Below are 20580 nucleotides of genomic sequence, written 5' to 3' on the forward strand. Positions count from 1 at the left end.
TAATTAACTCAGTTTATATTTTCACTGTGCCTTACCTTTTTTCTCTCTGCCTTCTTAGGTAGAGAGAATACTTTCAAAACTTCAGTTTTGAAAAACATCTCTAGATTACCATACCAATGGTGCCACTTGATACGGTAATAATTCATGGTAACTGTAGTGATGATGGTGGTGTGCAGTGTGTCTTCTGTGATAATCAATGCCTTCTTCCTGGCAGGCGAAAAAAGTTGCCGTGACAACAGTGAGTCAACTCCTAGATGCTAGTGAAGATGTTTTTCAAAGAGCTGCTACTGCTGCTGATAATGATGATACCTTTTCAACGTAAGCACAATTCCAGTTTGGAAGGAAAACCTAATGCATTGCTGCTTACTTTCCTAGGTTACAGCATTAACAGGGGCGTCTTTATTTCTCTCGTGGATACACTAAATGGCTAATTCTCTGGAGTGCAGACTAAAGCCGTAGCTTTCTAACTCCTCATTGCAGGGGTGGCCATGGCCTGGGATATAGAGTAACTGGGATGATTCAGATTAGGATTTGTTTTCCCAGCCTTAGTTTGGCATGGCCCAGGAACCACTGTGTGCGTAATTCTTTTAGCTCCTTTCTCGGTGCACAGAACTGCAAATAACGGCATAGCTTTGCAAGACACATTTCTAGCTCCCCTGCGCCCCCAACCCCACCCTAGATCCTAGTGTAGTTCTCCCCAAGATCCTAGTGTAGTTTGATTAAACTTTCTTTAGCTTTCTCAAGGCTACACTGAAAAAAAAAGAGGATCCAACTCTGCCTGCTTTCTCTCTTTCGGATTCCTGTGTCACAGATTACTTCTGGTTGTGCATTTATACTAAAACTTGTGTACTTTATTCATAGAGGTCTCTCACTAGGATTCGATGTGATTTTATCTTCTATACAGTTTTCTTAACTCTTTAAAAATTTAATTAAATATGCATGCTCGTTATAGAAAAAGAAACTATGTAGAGAAGTGAAATTTTAAATATCTCACCTTTATCTGTTAGTATATATTCTTCAAGATTTTTTCCTCTGTGTGTGTGTATCCTATTACATACTCTTTTTATCTTTTAAGATTTTTTTGATGTGGGCTATTTTTTAAAGTCTTTTGTTGAATTTGTTACAGTATTATTTCAGTTTTATGTTTTGGTTTTTGGCCACATGGCATGTGGGATCTTAGCTTCCTGACCAGGAATTGAACCCACATTACTGCATTGGAAAGTGAAATCATGACCACTGGACCACCAGGGAGGTCTCTAATACATATTTTTAAAATATAGAACTTGTTTTTGTCACTTTATAATACCTTATAAGCATCTAATTAATATAAATACCTATGCATCTACATCATATTTTAGATTACTGCATAATATGAGTGAACTGTTTTTTAAGCAGTTCTCTGCTGCTGAACATTTAGATAGCTTCAGGTCTTTTGATATTTTGAGCAATCAACATTCTTGTATGCAATCTTTGTTTGCATCACCTATTATTTCCTAGAAGTAGTTCTTAGTTCTTTAATAATTATGACCAGTACCTATTTAGTATTGAGTCTCCAAAGTGGAAAAGGCACAAAAACAGGAAACAGAACATTCACAAGATTATACTTCTGAGAGATGGTGGTAGAGGTGTAAACAATTGAACTGCTATATTTCATGACTTCAGATTTCACTAGGAGTCTGGATCCTTCTCACTGGCAGTGTAGATGTTCCCATTTTTTCTTGAAGTTGGAGAAGGTTGCAGCCATGAGATCCAGTGAACTCCCTTCAGAGCTGGAGGCTCTGTGTTTGCAGTCTTGCTGGAGGCAAAGAGGAAAAGTGGATGTTTTTGGTGAGAAGGCTGAGGAAAGAGCCATTGTGGGATTCGGCTGAGAAAGTCACAGGTGATGAGACGGACGAAAACACTGTCTCAACACTGTCTCAATCATAACATAAACAGTTATGATTTTTGTTGCCTTCTGGCATGGAAGGGGAGAAGGCAATGGCACCCCACTCCAGTACTCTTGCCTGGAAAATCCCATGGATGGAGGAGCCTGGTAGGCTGCAGTCCATGGGGTCGCTAAGAGTCGGACACGACTGAGCGACTTCACTTTCACTTTTCACTTTCATGCCTTGGAGAAGGAAATGGCAACCCACTCCAGTGTTCTTGCCTGGAGAATCCCAGGGCCAGGGGAGCCTGGTGGGCTGTCATCTCTGGGGTCGCACAGAGTCAGACATGACTGAAGCGACTTGGCAGCAGGCATGGAAGGATAAAAAAAAAGGCTGTGTGATTTATATGTAAATTCCAAATGGCATCAAAGAAGGTGTGTAAAGGAAAAAGTGAAACATTTAAATATAGGACGTGTTGAAATATGAATTTATATAACCACACTCAGACCCTCCTTCCTCCCATTCTGAATTTCTAGTCGACTTATTTTTCTAATGATGGGCTATCAGTTTACCCTCTCCCAGGTGATCTTTTGCATAAACTGCTGTGGACTCAGGTCTTTATTCATGTAGATAAGACTTTCATCTTCAGCTTCCAGCCCTAAGATCAGGTCACCAACCTGTTAGCTCTCCTCCGGAGAAAAATCCTGGTGACCTGCCAGCAAAGGTCCTCTCTCTCCTCTCTCCCTTGGAAGGATATTGTTCCTCGAGGCAACTCTTCCACTGACCTGAGACCAGGTGCAAATTCTCCTGATAGACACCAATCTTCCTGGTGCATTTCACTCTGATTTTCCCTTCTTTTATTCCCAGGGGAGGGAAATACCTTCCCTTATTTTCAACAGGAATAATTAAGCCTCTCATTTTAAATTTGTATTTGTCCTTACAATGATATGCTGTCTTTCCCCAGTATACATGGGAGGTTGGTTCCAGGACTACACTCTCTCGTACCTCATCTCCTCCTGACAGATACCAGAATTCCCAGGTGCCCAAGTCCCTTATATAAATTGGTGTAGTTGGCTCTTTGTATCAGCGGGAGGCTCCACATTGGCAGATTCAACCAACCACGGATGCAAAACCTGAGATAAGGAGGGCCAGCCATAATGACCTCTCTGGGCCCTGTTAAAGCCAGGCTTTTCTGATATCATTGCTGCACTAATGGAAGATTCCTGAGTGAAAGGGGATCTGGTTGCTTCTTCTAGTCATTTGTACCAGGTTGATGGCCAGTCTCCTGACTGGCACCCACCTATCATCCAATCATAATGACAAGAGGAGGAAAGAATAATATGGGAGGAATAAACCCCTTACACACGGCCATGGTGAGAGCAACCCTTAAAAGCGGCAAACACTCGCACACATCTAGCACATTTTTCCTGTTAGTCTTCAGTTCCTGAAAGAGCTTCCCTTAGTATCCTCAGGGTTTCACAGGTACTGAGCTTTTTAGTGGATGCTCAGCAGATACTGTTGGTTGAATGAATCATGTTCCTAGCAGATTGGAGCTTTGTTAGGTGTTCCTCCTGTTGAAAGCAGCTCTCAGGTTTCATTGTTATTCATTAAGTGGGAAATACATAGTGTGAATTGCTGAAAATTACAGAAAATAGTATTAGGAAAGGAAAACTTTTGAAATAATGACTTTACTTGACTGTTTCCTTATGAATGGTTACCACATTCTCTTTATGAAATTTAATTATTTAAAATTTTCTTTTTTTAATGTCACTTGGGGAAGGGAAAAGATATATTAATGGCAGGAATAAAGTTTTAGAATGAAGAATAATTACATTCTAATGAAAGTCTTTCATTTCTGGGAAAATTAGATTGAACCAGTTGTCTTAGACGTAGACATTTTGTTTTGTCAAGAACAAAAAGAGTGCAAATATTTTTATGGGAAACAGGAAAAAGAAACAATCTTATGACTTATCTTTGAAAGTCAAAGTACTCAGTCATGTCCGGCTCTTTGTGACCCCATGGACTGTAGCCCACCAGGCTCCTCTGTCCATGGGATTCTCCAGGCAAGAAAACTGGAGTGGGTTGCCATTTCCTACTTTAGGGAATCTTGCAGACACAGAGGTCTGCCAGGGTCCAGCCCCGGCTGATCCAGGGTATTCAAAGGAGAGACGGCATAGGCAAGGATCAGGAAACAACTGCTTAATTAAACGTTAATTAAGGATATAAAAAGTAATAGAATGAGGATAGCTCAGTGAGGAAATTCAGTGGAGAAAAGAGGCTGAAATAAGGATAGCTCAGTAGGAAAATTCAGTGAGGAAAAGAGACTGAATAATTCAGCCAGAAGGTAAGAGAAAGAACGACACAGGGAGACCAAGTTTCGGTGAACAAGGCCCGCACTTTATTTTCCAAAGTAGTTTTTATACCTTAAGTTGTGCATAGAGGATAATGGGGGAAGGGGGTGAGTCATGCAAGGACAGCAGTTCCTGATCCTAATCGAAGCCAGGCTTTCAAACTTATCATATGCAAAAGTTCAGGTGATTTACATCATCTTCTGGCCAGGAGGCCTGTTAACATTTTAGGAAACTTATTTTTCTCTAAAGGTGATTATTCTAAAGTCAGGCACCAGCCTCCAAAAAGGCATTGGACAAAGCTGCATTCCTATAGGGCAAAGGTGAGGTGGGCTCAATCAAGAAAAGAATTAACTCAAGGGTCCAAGGTTACAAACATTGAGGTTACTACTTACATTTCTATACACCCATTATATCAATCAATACACTGCCAAGGACACAGTAGGTAAGGAGTATGACTTAGCAGCAAACATTGGCCCAACAAGTGAAAAACCCTTCACCAATACAATTTCTAATCAATCTTTTAACTACTCAAAGGAATCTGTGCTTAGGCAGTTTAGAACATCTCCTGCCTCTCACAGTTGGGAGGCTCTGAACAATCACATGTGGCCAGAAAAACCTATTCAGGCAGGCTAGAGGATTTCCAAAGGAGTTTGTAGGTTGAAACACTGTCACACCCAGGAATTATTAACTGGAGCTGTAAGCTAACTCTTTTTTCAGAGAGAGGTAGTGGGGGACAGCCCCCGTAAAGTCAGAGGCGTAGGTGAAAGCACAAAGCAGAAAGTAGGCAGACTCTGGTTTGGGGGGTAGATGCTCGAGAATTTCCAGGGGGACTCCTGAGGCTCGATCCTGCCTTTGCGTATGCCGAGCCTCCTTCCTCATGACCTTTGTCATGGGCGGAGTTCTTCACGCTGGCTCCCGGCAGTGATAGAATTCAAGTTGAGCTATTCCAGATCCTGAAAGATGATGCTGTGGAAAGTGCTGCACTCAATATGCAATATACACTCAATATGCAATATGCCGGCTCCCAGCAGAGGTCGAACCCGGATCTCCCACATTGCAGGCAGATTCTTTACTGTCTAAGCCAATTTATCTTTGGAGAACACCAAATTAAGATTCCCCCCACTCCCTCCCATTGTCCATCTAATCTATCTTCAAACTTATCCAGAGTAGAAACAAATATTGTGAGAAGCTGCAATGCTTAGTTAATAGCTGAGGCAATGAGCTCAGTGTTCTGCTCTTCCATAATTCCCTATGAACTGTCACCTCAGGAGTCAACACTTAAATGGTTTGAAATCTGTGGGCTTTGGGTGAGAGGAGAGAGTTAAGTAAGTGAATATTGAGTCTCAACACTGGAGAAACAACAATCACGTGACTGGTCAATGGGAGGGCATGGCAGTGCCGTCCTTTTATGAGAAGACCAACATAACAAAGACTATTGGGAAATCTGTCCTTCTTGAATTCCAGCTTTCTGGCATCTATGTCCAAGGTACCCTACAGTGGGGAAAGTTTACCAGAAAAATTTTGGCTATTCTTAATGGTACATATGTAGTTTCATTGCATTGTGGTCAGGAACCATGTCCTGTATAACTTTATTTTTTAATTTATTTTTAATTGAAGGATAGTTGCTTTACAATATTGTGTTGGTTTCTGCCATACATCAACATGAATCAGTTAAAAAAAAGAAGAAGGAAGTACATGTCACAAAGTAAGACTCTGATTAAAAAAAAATCGATATTGTTACAGGATTGTGCCAATATTGTGATTGCTTGAGTTCTGTGGGCATGCCTTTCCACTGGAATGTGGGACACACACAACTGATTTTATAACAAATCTCAATAATAGTGTGTTGTTAATGTTTTTTTCTATGCAGGCTTATTGAGCAAATGGAGACTTATTCCTTGTCTTTGACCGACCAGCCAGTGGTAGAACCTAATATAGCAATACAGTCAGTTAATGTCCCTTCAGGAGGCAAGGAGGGGTCTACAGGTGTTCTCTTCACTGTACTGAAAGGTGAGCTGTTTGTTTTAAGTTCTTGTAACAGCAGAGAATATTCTGCTACCAATATATGCTCTATTCATGAAAATGTAGACTTTTATAAAATTCTGCTTTTTTTCCTTCTCATAGGAACTAGCAATTCTCTGGCTCCTGGTTCCACACGTGTAAACGTAGACGTAGACAAACTGAATCCCAACGAACAGACTGAACTTCAGCTCTTGCTCAACACCTCGAAAAGTAGGTCTCAAATTACATTACTTGAAAAATGCACTCAAATTCATGTAATTAATAGCTTAGAAGTCATTGAGCAAGAAATTATGTTTACTTAAGTTACATACTGAATAATTTGCGTGTGAGTATGTTTGAGCTCTAACAAATTTTGGTAATCTCAAGTCTATTCTAGCCCCAGAGATGATTTTCTTCCCCTGTCTTTTCAAAAACACTTGGAGGGTGACAGAATTGAAATGCTCTGGCCTATGAACACAATCTGTTTTCCACCAAAAATGTAGCCAAATGGCTCAGTTTTATACTTAAAAACACACTTAAAAAGTACTCAGTCATAAACTTTACCTGTGTTTACTAGTGGAAAGGTACTCACAGGCTTAAATTCATCCTATTGACTTGTCCTTGGGATATTTTATGTAATTGACACAGTCATCATCTAGCAGTACTAATTTTCAGTTATCTCCTAGTATGGTGCTCATCATGAACTCCTTATCGTCATGCATATAACCTTTTAGAAATTCTTGTGTCTAACTTGTCATGCCTGTACTAGTCAAAGTCTAAAATTGACAATTGACTACAATAAAGCAGATTGAATGCACACATTTACTTTTATTTTCTCCCCAAATAAAAAATCCAGTGCCAAAAAATACATATTTTAGAGAGACTAAATTCATAATTCTCATTGGTTATATAATTCTAATTGGCTAACTAATTCTTTATTGGTTATATAAATTGCAAATATCTTCCCTCCAGTCTGTAGCTATCTTTTACTTGGTTTTTCATGTCATTTGTCATACTCAAATTTTACTTTATAATGTAGTCCAATGCATCAATCTTTTTTTCTATAACTGATATTTAAATTCATTGCTCTACTAAAGTCACAATTATAGTCTTCTATATTGTCTTCTGAATATTTTTAGTGTTTATATTTACATTTAGATCTTTAATGAACCTGGAATTTGTGTTTATATTTGGTGAAAGGTAGATCTAATTTTTGATCTCATATAAACTATCATTAGAGTCAAACAAGTTGAAGTAACACTGTCTAGAGTCAAAGATTCAGATTGGACTGAAAGGAACATGTTTTTATATTAAGTTTTTTAAAAAGACTTCAAGACTGAAGTGTATAAGCAAAAACTATTGGAAATACAGGGTCACATCAACAACCTCGTGTTATAGGGAGAAATATAACGTTACTCCAGAAACTGAAGATCAAGTAGACAAAAAATAGCTAATAAACTTGGCCTTTATATACATTTGTGTGTGTACGTAGTTTTATAGACAGAAAACAGATAATAAAAGTTTTTTTCAAATATCTATGGAGTGCTTCAAAAACTATTAGGCTAAATAGAAAAACTTACACATTTTACCTATGGCTGATTCATGTTGATGTATGGCAGAAACCAACACAATATTGTAAAGCAATTATCCTTCAATTAAAAATTAATTAAAAAATAAAGCTATACAGGACATAGTTCCTGACCACAATGCAATGAAACTATAAATGTACCATTAAGAATAGCCAAAATTTTATCCAATTAAGAATTTTAAAATACCATTGTTAGAAAGGAAATTAAAGGACAGATTACAGATTGCTTGAAAATGAATAGCAATGATAACTCTTAGAAAGGAAATTAAAGGACAGATTACAGATTGCTTGAAAATGAATAGCAATGATAACTCCTTAGATGAAACCCTATGGAATGTGGACAAAGATGTAATTAAAGGAAAGTGTATTTCCCTTAATAAATCTATTAGATAATATGAGAAATTGTTAAAAAATAATCATTCACCTAAAGAGGCATAAAATGTAAGATAGCAAATCTAGAAAAAAAGAATTAATAAAATGGCATAAATTAACAAAAATGGGACATAATTAACAAATGCTAGATGGATCAACAAAATAAAATATTGATTCCATGAAAGGCTAATGAAATATACACAAGCTTCTGATAAACTTGATCAAGAAAAGAGAGAGAAAATATAAATAAACATCAAAGAGGATTATATCTTGAAATATGGAGATTCTTTTAAAATCATAAGATAATGGTAAGTATAATTTGTTCTAGTGAATCTAATTATCTAGATGAAAAGATGATTTTCTAATAAACAACCAGAATCCTGTAGGAATGAGGAAAGGGGTGAGTAGGGAATTTCATATTTTAAATGTATGTACTTATATGGATTTGGATTTTACATCAAGCATGTCATTCTTTTATAAAAATAAGATTAAAAAGCAGTCATTCTACATTTTTATGGTTAACTTTGTCACTTAGTGTGACAAAGAAGGAACAATTTGGTGGGCTCAGTGTGACGTAAAAACTCTTCAGAAGCCAATGTCTTTATTTCCCAGAAGAGGACAGAGCAAAGTGGGGGCTGTGGAGGATGTGTTGGGGGCTGTCAGGGCCTTACCTGCCTATCTCTCAAAGCACAAGACTGACTATGCTGGTCCCACCACCACCATTTTAGTTTTCTTTGTACTTATTAAGTATATAATATATATGTGTGTATGTATATACACACAGAGACACATACACACACACACACATACATGCAAGCTTTTCACTTGTAAAAGATATCAGAGTTTAGGGAATTTATTCAGCTAAAATGTATATTCATTGTTGTTGCTTCTGTTGTTTTAAATATGGCCAAGAGTTCTATGAAGTGTCAGGAGGCATTTCAAAGGTGGTTCTGTTTGACCATTGCCATGGCCAGCAGCCCCGCTGCAGCACCCCCTGTTGCAGCCATGCTCCTGCAGGCTCTCTGAGGAAAAGCTGACCAGTTTTTCCAGTGTCCTGAAGGGATGTGTACCAGTCATTTTCCAGCCTTGGGCAAAAGCCTGTGGTTGTCTTGAAATAACAGAGACCAGTAGTTCAAGAGCTGATGGAAAGTATTTACTCTGTTGAAAGAATCCCTGATATGCACAACTTGAGCTGCTGGCTCTGTTATTTAATAAACTGGTTTCTGCTCAGTCCCTCTGAATAGGAGCCAGACCTCCCAGAGCAGTCCTCTAGGCACTGCTGTCCTGATGATCACTCTCTGCTGTTTCTTATTCGATGACTGTCAGTGGGGAAAGCAACATGGTCTTGAGCTACCTGCTCATTGTGTTCACTGTCTCACTGCATAGAAAACAAGAATGTTTACTTTATACATGAGATCCTTTTGGTATTTTTTTTTAGGTGGATTAGGCAGAAATTATGGTTTCCATTTAGAACATAAGGAATCTTAGGAAAAAAATTAATGTGGGTGGAATGACCAACCATATGTTACATGTGTTAATTAGATGCTGCAGTTAAATAAAGGCAGCTAGCAGACCATTATTTTTTGTATTTCACTGGAGTGTTAAGCAGTCATGCAGTTCAGTGATGGTATGGGACTTTCTTACTTACCTAGGGTTCCCTTATTGATGTTAGTGTCTTTTTTCCCCCCTCACAGCTAATGTCAAGGCATGTGGCTTTGTAGTGTATCAAAACAACAAGCTTTTCCAATCAAAAACTTTTATAACTAAATCAGACTTTAGTCAAAAAATTGTCTCAAGCAAAACAGATGAAAATGTGGAAGATCAGAGCTCTTCTGTTGAAATGGTCTTTAATCCAAGGGTGAGTTTTCCCATTAATAGAAATAATTCAGCCCACTCTTGATTACAAAAGCAGGGACAGTTTGGGCAAAAGAAATCCACAGAACACCTCTTTGAAAGTTTATATGACAAGACTAACTCTAACTTCTCCCCCACCCATATTTTTATAACACTAAGTGTAAAATTAACTACTTTGAATTTTATATCCTCTTTCTTAATCTGTAATAAAGATGCTATGCTTTGTATCAGTACATATCATACATAATCATACAATTGATTTCTCATATGGGTAGCTCAGATGGTAAAGAATCTGCTTGCAATGCAGGAGACCTGGGTTCAATCCCTGGCTCGGGAAGATCCCCAGGAGAAGGGAATGGCAACCCACTCCAGTGTTCTTACCTGGGAAATCCCACAGACAGAGGAGTCCAGTGGGCTGTACAGTCCATTGGGTCACAAAGAGTCAAACATGACTGAGTGACTAAAACTTTCACTTCAAGCTTATCTTAGCCTATTTGATTTTTTTCCACACAATTAAGCATTTTGAAAAAATCAGTTGCCATTGTCTTATTCACAGTACAACCGAACAGAATTCCAGCTTCATTCCTATGCCTGCGTCTATTGGAATTTTTCCATGAAGGATTGGGACACGCATGGCTGTCACAAACAGAGGGACACTGATGGATTTCTACGCTGCCACTGCAACCATACTACTAACTTTGCAGTATTGATGGTAAGGGTTTACATGGTAATCTCTTTCTGGACAAGAGTTTTACTTACATGCAATTGTGTTGTGTGCTAACTGGAGATAATTTGGGGATTAGTTTACATAGACACTCAACTCAACTTTGATTAAATGGGAAAACAAGGAATGAAGTTAGAGAATGAAAAAAAAAAAAGTGCTGGTAAAGGCAATTAGAATAGTGCTTTTTGCAAAATAGTCTCAAAATAGATGAATTCAGTATTGTGCATTTAATAATGAGAAGGGAGCCCATGTGCAAAAGAGGAGCTGACAGACTCCATTCAACTAACTTGCATGTCTGAAGCATGAAGTTGCTACAGCCAGAGGTAAGGCTGTATAGCTGAGTGCTAAAGATGGTTCAGTATGTACATAGCTGTGGGTGAGTTTGAATAAGTTACCCAGAGCTTTTTCCATTATAAGCATCTAAGTTACTACGTGTATGCCAGAAGGTATAAGAGGAAGAGCTTTCTAATTCAACTTGTCCCATAGTTCCTCTATGTGTTCTTTTCACTCTAGTGCTCCCCTGTATGAGTAACTGGTAACAGCTCTGGTATCCAGGTGTTTATACACCTCTTGAGAGTTCTTGAACTGACCTTTTTAGGAAGAGGAGCTTCGTTTATTGCATTTCCAGAAATCTATTATTCTGGCAAAAGGAAAAATATTTATTTTTTATGCTAGATGGAATGTTTTTATACTGCAGTGGAGTGGGGAGGGATGTAGACTGTCTTCCCCTTATTAAGGGGCTCTTAACACTGTAAATCTTCCAAAGAAGTGGATGTTTTAATTTTCTGTAGCTAAGAAATATTTGTATTTGGGAAGCCAATGGGGATCAGAACATACTGGTATAGCATAGAATATCAAATTATACAGTCTTGCTTTTAAAATATTTTTGAAGTAATTACCATTTTCTTATTTTAATTACCAAATATTTAAAATTGATTTTGATTATTTTATAACTTGCATTATAGTAAAGATACAATTTTAATGTTTTTGATATCTTAAGATTATTAGTATTACTGAATAGCTGTGTAAAACTCAGATTGCTTTACATATTAAATGATACAGGTTATACTTTCATAGTTTTTTTCCTCCTGTTTTGAGGTCAGACTTTCAACTGTTTTTACTAATATCTGAATCTGCCTCAATGCCCACATATTAATATTTATCATTACTTTTGTGTTGCAAAATTTTTAAAAAGGTGATTAGAATTGTATTAATATGTAAAGTTTAAGAACAGATAAACTCTGAGTGAATAGATGATTTCTAAGATCTAAAGATCTATATATTCTATGATTCTTTGTCATCTACTTAGTATATTACACATAGGAAGTAATGTGACATTTTTGTCTTATAATTTTTTTAACATAGTTGTGTTTATATTTATTTATTTTTAGCTATGCTGGGTCTTTGTTGCTGCATGGGCTTTTCTTTAGTTATGGTACACAGGCTTCTCATTGTGGTGGCTTCTCTTGAGGAGCACAGGCTCTGGGGTGCGAGGGTTTCAGTAGTTGTGGTACTTGGGTTCAGTGGTTGGTGGATGGGCCTAGTTGCTCCATGGCATGTGGGATCTTCCCAGATCAGGGATTGAACCTGTGTCCCTTGCTTTGGTAAGCAGATTCTTTACCACTGAGCCACCAGGAAAGCCCTTATGATTTTTTTAAAATGAAGTTTATTTTTATTTTTTTCCTACTAAAGCAATACATACTCAATGCATATACAGTAAAAGTCTACTTACTAAGCAGAAATATACTGATATGGGAAAATGTTTATGATATTTAAACAGTAAAATAGCAATTTGAAAATAATCTGATTATGTTAACAAAATCCTGTATATTTGTGCAAGAGATGTAGATAATATTTGTAAACACATTAAAAAAAGGTCACCTCTGGGAATTCCCTGGTGGTCCAGTGGTTAGGGTGTGCTTTTCCACTGCAGAGGGCACGGGTTTGATCCCTGGTTGGGGAACAAGGACACCACAAGCCACCTGGCGGAGCCAAAAATAAAAATAACACCTCTGGAGAAGAGATGGTAGGGTTTGATGTGGGGTAATTGCAGTAAAAAGGAACTTGTGTGTTTTAAAATTATATCTCTATATTTAACTTTCATGTTTTATAAATAATCATATACAGCTTTTCTAATAATAACAATTTGAAAAATTAAAAAGTACAGGAAGGCAAAAATAATTCTGTACATATGTCTCTATTCACCCAGTGACCACCATTATTACCTCTCCACATTTCTAAGAGTACATACTCATATGGAACATACTTTTCTGAGACTATATACTAAAATTCTGGGGTAGATATAGATATATTTCACAAAGGTTAGGGCCCTCTTTCCAAAAGCAAAAATGAACAGGATCTTGTGAATATCTTTTCATATCCAGAAAAATACTTCTGCATAACCAATGTAACTCTTTGTGATGTTTACTTTCATAGCTATTTCAGAGTAGCTATTTTAAAATAATGAGTCTTAACTTATTTTTCAGAGTTTCAAAAAGGAATATAAATATCCTGAATCACTAGATGTATTTTCCACATTTGGATGTGCACTGTCCATTGCTGGTCTGGCTCTCACAATTATATTTCAGATCGGCACCAGGTAAGAAGGGAAGCAGGCTCATCTCATGAGAGAAATTGTTACCCTGATATTATTTCCTCTCAGCATATTTCCATTAGAATATAGCCTCTTGGAACCAGAAAGGAAAAGAGATTTAGTTCATCATGCTCATTTTATAGAATACTCAGCCCTGGAGAGGCTAAGACATATTCATAAATAATATATAACTACAAAATATTTAAGTGACTTGAAGGAAAATTACATACCATGTTTATCACATAAAATTAATGTGGTCCTATAGCTCATTAATGGGCTTCCCTGGTGGCTCAGTGGTATGGAATCCGCCTGCCAAGCAGGAGATGTAGATTTGATCCCTGGGTAAGGAAGATCCCCTGGAGAAGGAAATGGCAACCCACTCAAATATTCTTGCCTGGAAAATTTCATGGACAGAGGAGTCTGGTGGGCTCCAGTCGATGGGGTCACAAAAGAGTCAGATACAACTAAATAACAACACTAACTCATTAATGCCATAGTTCCTTAGTATTGAATAGAAGCCTAACTACCAATTTGCATTTGCGAAAAAAAGAAACATTGCTAATCAGCAAGTTTTTGAGGATAAAAGTAAATTTTAAACTATATTAATTTTTCAAATGGTAAAACATTTTAAAAGATTTTTAAATACATAGTTTTTTTTTTAAACTAATTTTCAAAATAAGCATAAACACATATTTCTTTCTACCTTGACCTCCTCACTCAAGATCCAATTTTGCATAGCACTTGTTGTTTTTTGTCACATGCTACATTTGTAACAATCTATAAATGTAAGCATGTTCATTCATCATGGTCTATTGTTTTCCTGTTAAGCATGAAAATTGATGTGGCCTCCTTTGCTTTTGTTGTTGCGTTTTCTCTTGTTTTTATAAGTCCATCCCAGGGCTGAGCATGGTACCTGGCCCATGGTGGAGGGATATCTGTGGAATAATTGGGTCGATTGTGCATTCCCACCTGGTTTCTTCTCAAACTCAAGATGTCTCACAATGCTTCTTTTTTTCAGAATTATTTCTCCCTGATAAATTCCTTCACAACTGTTTTCTCAGATGTGTAGATTCAGGGGTCTTTTGTTCTAAAGGTATTGCTACTTAAACATTTTTTTCCCTGAAGTTTGATTTATAAAAAATTAAAACTCTACAGAAAAGTTGAAAGAGAATACTGAATACCCATATACCCTTCACTTGGATTCACCAGTTATTAATATTTTGTTTTCTCTCTTTTTCTGTTTTTTCCTGAAATTTTGAAAGTAAGTTGTAAATATCATGACCATCATCTCTAAATTCTTCAAGCATGTATGTATCTCCTAAGAACAAGGGCACTCCTACATAATATTATTATCCTCAGAGAATTTAACTCAAGAATTTAACATTAATATAAGGTTATCATGTTAATATATGTATTCACATTTCTCCGATTGTTCCAGTAATGTCTATTTTAGCTGTTTTCCACCCCCCTCAATTTATTTAGTTATTGCATCTCTTTAGTCACCTTTGGCCTACAGTGTGAGGCTCTAAGCAACATGAGAGGAGGTAAATATAAAACTATTAACAAGACAGATCATCTCCCTTGGAATTTACATTCTTGGGGAGAAGACAGACATTATACACATATATACAGAAATAAATATATAATTATAAATTGTGGTAAGGGCCTTGAAGGAAAATTACATGCCGTGTAATTACAAGTCTGTCACATAAAGTGAAAGCTCTTCTGTCTGTGCTTTCATTTGAAAAGACACTAGAACATTTATTTGATCCCATCTGAATAAGTTGTGGTAGCTGCATAATTAATATGTTTGCCTAAGATTTCACTCCTTCTAATTGTCATCAATGTTATAAAATCATAAAGCATATATTAATGTAATTACTCCTTTTAATTGTCATCAATGTTATAAAATCATAAAGCATATATTAATATAATTGGCAAACAGATTTGTTCATCAGATTCTGAGACATTAGAAATAGAGAAGTACTTGAAGGTGTTAGAACTTTAAGCACATTAATAGGGGAAATAGTTATTTCAAGAGGCCTTGTAGTCTAAAAAACACAGAAAGGTCTGGATGATAGTGAGTGGAAATTTTATAACATTTTTTAATACAGGACTGTAGCTCCCCTGGTGGCTCAGACGGTAAAGAATCTGCCTGTAGTGCAGGACATCTGGGTTTGACCCCTGGGTCGGAAAGATTCCTTGGAGAAGGAAATGGCAACCCACACCAGTATTCTTGCCTGGAGAATTCCATGGACAGAGGAGCCTGGCTGGTTAAAGTCCTGGGGTCACAAAGAGTTGGACACAACAAAGTGACTAACACTTTCACTTTCATACTGTAATATACAGAGAACTATGATATGTCATGAGTTTTAAAGAGTACTTGGTTTTACACCCTCAAATTATATCTTCAGATGAAGGAACAGTCCTCAGGCATGTTTTACATTGTGTTTAGTTGCTCAGTCGTGTCTGACTCTGCAACCCAATGTACTGCAGCCCACCAGGCTCCTCTGTCCATGGGATTCTCCAGGCAAGAATACTGGAGTGGGTTGCCACACCCTCCTCCAGGAGATCTTCCCAACCCAGGGATTGAACCCAGGTCTCCTGCATTGCAGACAGATTCTTTACTGTCTCAGCCACCAGGGAAGCCCTCTTTTACATTGAGTTCAGTTCAGTTCAGTCACTCAGTTGTGTCCGACTCTTTAAGACCCCATGAACCGCAGCACGCCAGGCCTCCCTGTCCATCACCAACTCCTGGAGTCCACCCAAACCCATGTCCATCAAATTGGTGATGCCATCCAACCATCTCATCCTCTGTTGTCCCCTTCTCCTCCTACCCTCAATCTGTCCCAGCATCAGGGTCTTCTCCAATGAGTCAGCTCTTCGTATCAGGTGGCCCAAGTATTGGAGTTTCAGTTTCAACATCAGTCCTACCAATGAACACCCATGCCTGATCTCCTTTAGGATGGACTGGTTGATCTCCTTGCAGTCCAAGGGACTCTCAAGAGTCTTCTCCAACACCACGGTTCAAAAGCATCAATTCTTCGGTGCTCAGCTTTCTTTATAGTCCAACTTTCACATCCATACTGACCACTGGAAAACCCATAGCCTTGACTAGATGGACCTTTGTTGGCAAAGTAATGTCTCTGCTTTTTAATGTGCTGTCTAGGTTGGTCATAACTTTCCTTCCAAGGAGCAAGCATCTTTTAATTTCATGGCTGCAGTCACCTTCTGCATTGAGTTTGGAGACCCCCAAAGTAAAGTCTGCCACTGTTTCCACTGTTTCCCCATCTATTTGCCATGAAGTGATGGGACTGGATGCCATGATCTTAGTTTTCTGAATGTTGAGCTTTAAGCCAACTTTTTCACTCTCCTCTTTTACTTTCATCAAGAGACTTTTTAGTTCCTCTTCACTTTCTGCAATAAGGGTGGTGTCATCAGAATATCTGAGGTTATTGATATTTCTCCCGGCAATCTTGATTCCAGCTTGTGCTTCCTCCAGCCCAGCATTTCTCATGATGTACTCTGCATATAAGTTAAATAAGCAGGGTGACAATATACAGCCTTGACATACTCCTTTTCCTATTTGGAACCAGTCTGTTGTTCCATGTCCAGTTCTAACTGTTGCTTCCTGACCTGTATACATTAGAAGCTCTGTTTTACATTAGAAGTCCTTGTTGTGGGCCATAGAAATATAAACATATTGTGGACTAAGCACCACTTTGTCTGATGGATATTTGGTCCTGCCTACCAGGCCATCTACTGCATTCCTTTAGTTGTGTGAGGTCACTTGGAGGGAGATACACAGGGCCTGGAAATTCGTGCAAATAGAGTTCACAAAAGGGCGTTTCTGGAGAACAGCTATCACCTTTGATTAGAACACAGTTTCAAGAAAGGAGGTATCAATCTGTTTTCTTGAACTCACATCCTTGTGGGAATCAGATGAGGAGAGATTGTTTCTCTGATGTAGTTGGGAAGGTCTGTCTACCAGCTGGCCCAACTGGGCTATGAGCTAGGTTTACATGGGTAATAATATCCTTTTTTTTACCTCACGATTTCACTAGAGTTTCTTTTTTGTAGCTGTTTTGTTGATTTAATTATATTTTTTATTTTCAGGAAAGTCAGAAAAACCTCAGTAACCTGGGTGTTGGTTAGTCTGTGTGCATCAATGTTGATCTTCAACCTCTTCTTTGTGTTTGGAATTGAAAACTCCAATAAGAACATAAAGACAAGTAACAGCGAGACCAATAATACTGACTTGAGTGATAATGTAATGCTCAGACAAGACACTGTTGTCATCTCGAATCCCAGGTGCACTGCAATTGCTATCTTACTGCACTATTTTGGGTTAGCGACCTTTGTCTGGATGGGACTCAGTGCGGCCCAGCTCTATTTCCTTCTAATTAGGACCATGAAGCCTCTTCCTCAGCATTTCATCCTTTTTAACTCTTTAATTGGATGGGGTAAGTGTTTGCTTCTACACTTTCTCAGCAATTTAATTTTGTTGAAATCATTTAATTTAAACAAACACCTATTGAAGACCTAGTAGTACAAGGCCTCCAGATAGGGGAGATGGAAAATCCAGCAATCACTAAGAGTGCCTTCTGTCTAGTGAAGGAGTGTCTTCTGTGAAGAGGGCAGATATGATCAAGCAGCTATCCTAAACACATCATGCTGCTGCTGCTGCTGCTAAGTCGCTTCAGTCGTGTCCGACTCTGTGCCACCCCATAGACGGCAGCCCACCAGGCCCCCCCATGCCTGGGATTCTCTAGGCAAGAATACTGGAGTGGGTTGCCATTTCCTTCTCCAATGCATGAAAGTGAAAAGTGAAAGTGAAGTCGCTCAGTCGTGTCCGACTCCTAGTGACGCCATGGACTGAAGCCCACCAGGCCCCTCCGTCCATGGGATTTTCCAGGCCAGAGTACTGGAGTGGGTTGCCATTTCCTTCTCCAATGCATGAAAGTGAAAAGTCAAAGTGAAGTCGCTCAGTCATGTCTGACTCCTAGCGACCCCATGGACTGTAGCCTACCAGGCTCCTCCATCCATGGGATTTTCCAGGGAAGAGTACTGGAGTAGGGTAACACATTATGAACTAACTTTAAATGTTTATTTCCTTTAACATCTCTGTTAATTAGACTTGAGATTTAGACCACATGTAATCAACCTTCTGGCTACTTTAAAAATAACATTTCAAGACAGTCAGAGGGACTCTTTTAAGAAAAGTAATTTGAAACATTTAATGGGTTCCTGCAAAGGAGAGTTGTTTTAGTGTTATCTAAATTTAAGTTTATTCAAATGAAAGAGAAATTGAGCCATTTAAGAGTGGACATTGTGTTAACAGTTACAAAAAGATTGGAAATGGTATAGGATTGGTACGCATAGCCAACATTGAAAGGGAAAATAAAACACTGAAAAACTATGTCCACTGTTAACCTGCATCTGTAGATCACTTAGTACATTGTGTATAGCAGAAAGAACAATATATCCTGAAAAAGGTCAGATATATAATTCATTCATAGTCTTTTATAATTAATCCCAGGTTTGGGTAAATAGTTTATTCTGCAATTCTCCTTATCACATAGGAGTCCCGGCTCTGGTGGTAGCTGTGACAGTGGGAGTTATTTGTTCTCAGAATGGAAATAATTCACAGTGGGAGTTAGGCTACCGGCAAGAGGAAATGTAAGTTTTTATTTTTTAAATGCCCGTTCTTTTTTTTTTTTTTTTTTGAGTGTCACTACTCAATGACATCGAGTCCAAAGGTCCTCGTAATATGCATCTCACTTTATAATTGTCACATTATAACTGTGTATTTCAAATTCTCAAAGAGCACATTATATTTTAAATGCGATGATATGAAACTTTCCTATGATAAATCCGTTTACAAAGCAAGTAATTACCTTCCTTCTAAATTTATAAATGTAAACTTTTTAATATTAAATTTGTCTTCTTTCATTACCTCTGAAAATCATAGGAAACAAGAAATGTGATCCTTAGTAACCCCTTATCTTAGTTTCTTATCTAAAAAATGAGAATAACAATAACAGTAATACCTGCTCTGGGGTTACTGTGAGGGATCAAGCTAGTGTGAAAGCATTTTATAACTTGAGCACTCTCCATGCTTATAAACCAGTTCTGTGTTGATATGATTATAATGAGTATTTCATGATGATTTATCAATTCTCTCTGTGACTCCAGTGTGAATAATCAACTGTCAATAATGGGAGTACCTGCATGTATACATTGCTATATTTAAAACAGATAACCAACAGGGACCTATTGTATCGCACATGGAACTCTGCTGGATGTTATGTGCCAGGCTGGATGGGAGGGGAGTTTGGGGGAGAATGGATACATGTATATGTATGGCTGAGTCTCTTTGCTATTCACCTGAAACTACCACAGCATTGTTAATCGGCTATACTCCAATACAACATAAAAAGTTTAAAGTTTGGGGAAAAAAACAATGGGAGTACCTGAATGCATGGTATTTGCTTGAGGAGATGGTATTTGTATGAGGAAATTGAGAAGAAACTCTATGTGTATTTCTGCTGCCAAATGGTAACTGCTTTTTAATTTATTTTTCCTTCATATTTTATAAATGTAACCATTCTTATCCTTGGATTCTGCTTTAATTCTCAGACAAACTTAGATCAGAACAGAACTCTTGGAAATGTGCAAGTATACACAAGGGAAGGCTGTAGTGTCAGGGCGCTCACCTATTTCTAGGGCTGACCATGACCAAGTGTAAAATAGGGATCTAACTGTCTGGCTTGACTTTAGCAGCCACATGCTCCCGGCACTATTTTTTTCTGTTTAATTGAGAATAAATATCTTTTGATGGGTTTTAAAATTTTAATTCCACAATTGAAGATAAAGAGTAAGATGCAACTATCTCATGGGAGAGGTAATTCACCTCAAATTGCATTATTATTAATTTCCTACCCTAACTGAACCACAGGGTTAGACCCACGCCTATAGAAGTCTTCAGTAGAAAGATGCCTGCTGTCTTAAATTTATTCACACTGAGCTGTAAAGAACTGAGAGCAGATTCTTTTCTGAGTACAGTATTAGATGTTAGGCAAGACCCTGGCAACTGAAAATAAGAGTTGGGAAGAAAGGAAAGGATGTGTAACATGAATATCAGCTTCATCTTGGACCCTTATTCTCCCTTTCCACCCTGTACACATGCATCAAAGTTCACATGTCTTCAGGATGCATTTAGAAAGAGGAAG

General features: G+C 37.9%; 1 protein-coding gene and 1 long non-coding RNA gene across 5 annotated transcripts in view; one reads left to right on the plus strand and one right to left on the minus strand.

The window, feature by feature from the left end:
- The window catches only part of ADGRG7 (adhesion G protein-coupled receptor G7), a 60118-nt gene that overhangs the window by 26957 nt on the left and 12581 nt on the right, over nucleotides 1-20580 (plus strand). For 3 of the 4 annotated variants that reach the window (XM_006058746.4, XM_044940995.2, XM_044940998.2), the window contains 8 exons: nucleotides 215-318; nucleotides 6087-6226; nucleotides 6341-6448; nucleotides 9872-10035; nucleotides 10588-10743; nucleotides 13242-13354; nucleotides 17465-17811; nucleotides 18931-19027. In XM_006058746.4, coding sequence (XP_006058808.4) covers nucleotides 215-318; nucleotides 6087-6226; nucleotides 6341-6448; nucleotides 9872-10035; nucleotides 10588-10743; nucleotides 13242-13354; nucleotides 17465-17811; nucleotides 18931-19027 — 1229 coding nt within the window. Of the gene's footprint in view, nucleotides 1-214; nucleotides 319-6086; nucleotides 6227-6340; nucleotides 6449-9871; nucleotides 10036-10587; nucleotides 10744-13241; nucleotides 13355-17464; nucleotides 17812-18930; nucleotides 19028-20580 lie in introns of those variants that run through there. The other variant, XM_025282719.3, reaches the window with a different exon arrangement.
- On the minus strand, nucleotides 1527-3238 carry LOC123333187. Its single transcript, XR_006550364.2, has 2 exons — nucleotides 2543-3238; nucleotides 1527-1795 (listed from the first exon to the last, which is right to left on the minus strand). It is a non-coding gene; the product is annotated as an uncharacterized LOC123333187 (long non-coding RNA).

This window comes from Bubalus bubalis, chromosome 1, assembly GCF_019923935.1.
Source record: "Bubalus bubalis isolate 160015118507 breed Murrah chromosome 1, NDDB_SH_1, whole genome shotgun sequence".
In the NCBI taxonomy this organism is placed as follows: Eukaryota; Metazoa; Chordata; class Mammalia; order Artiodactyla; family Bovidae; genus Bubalus; species Bubalus bubalis.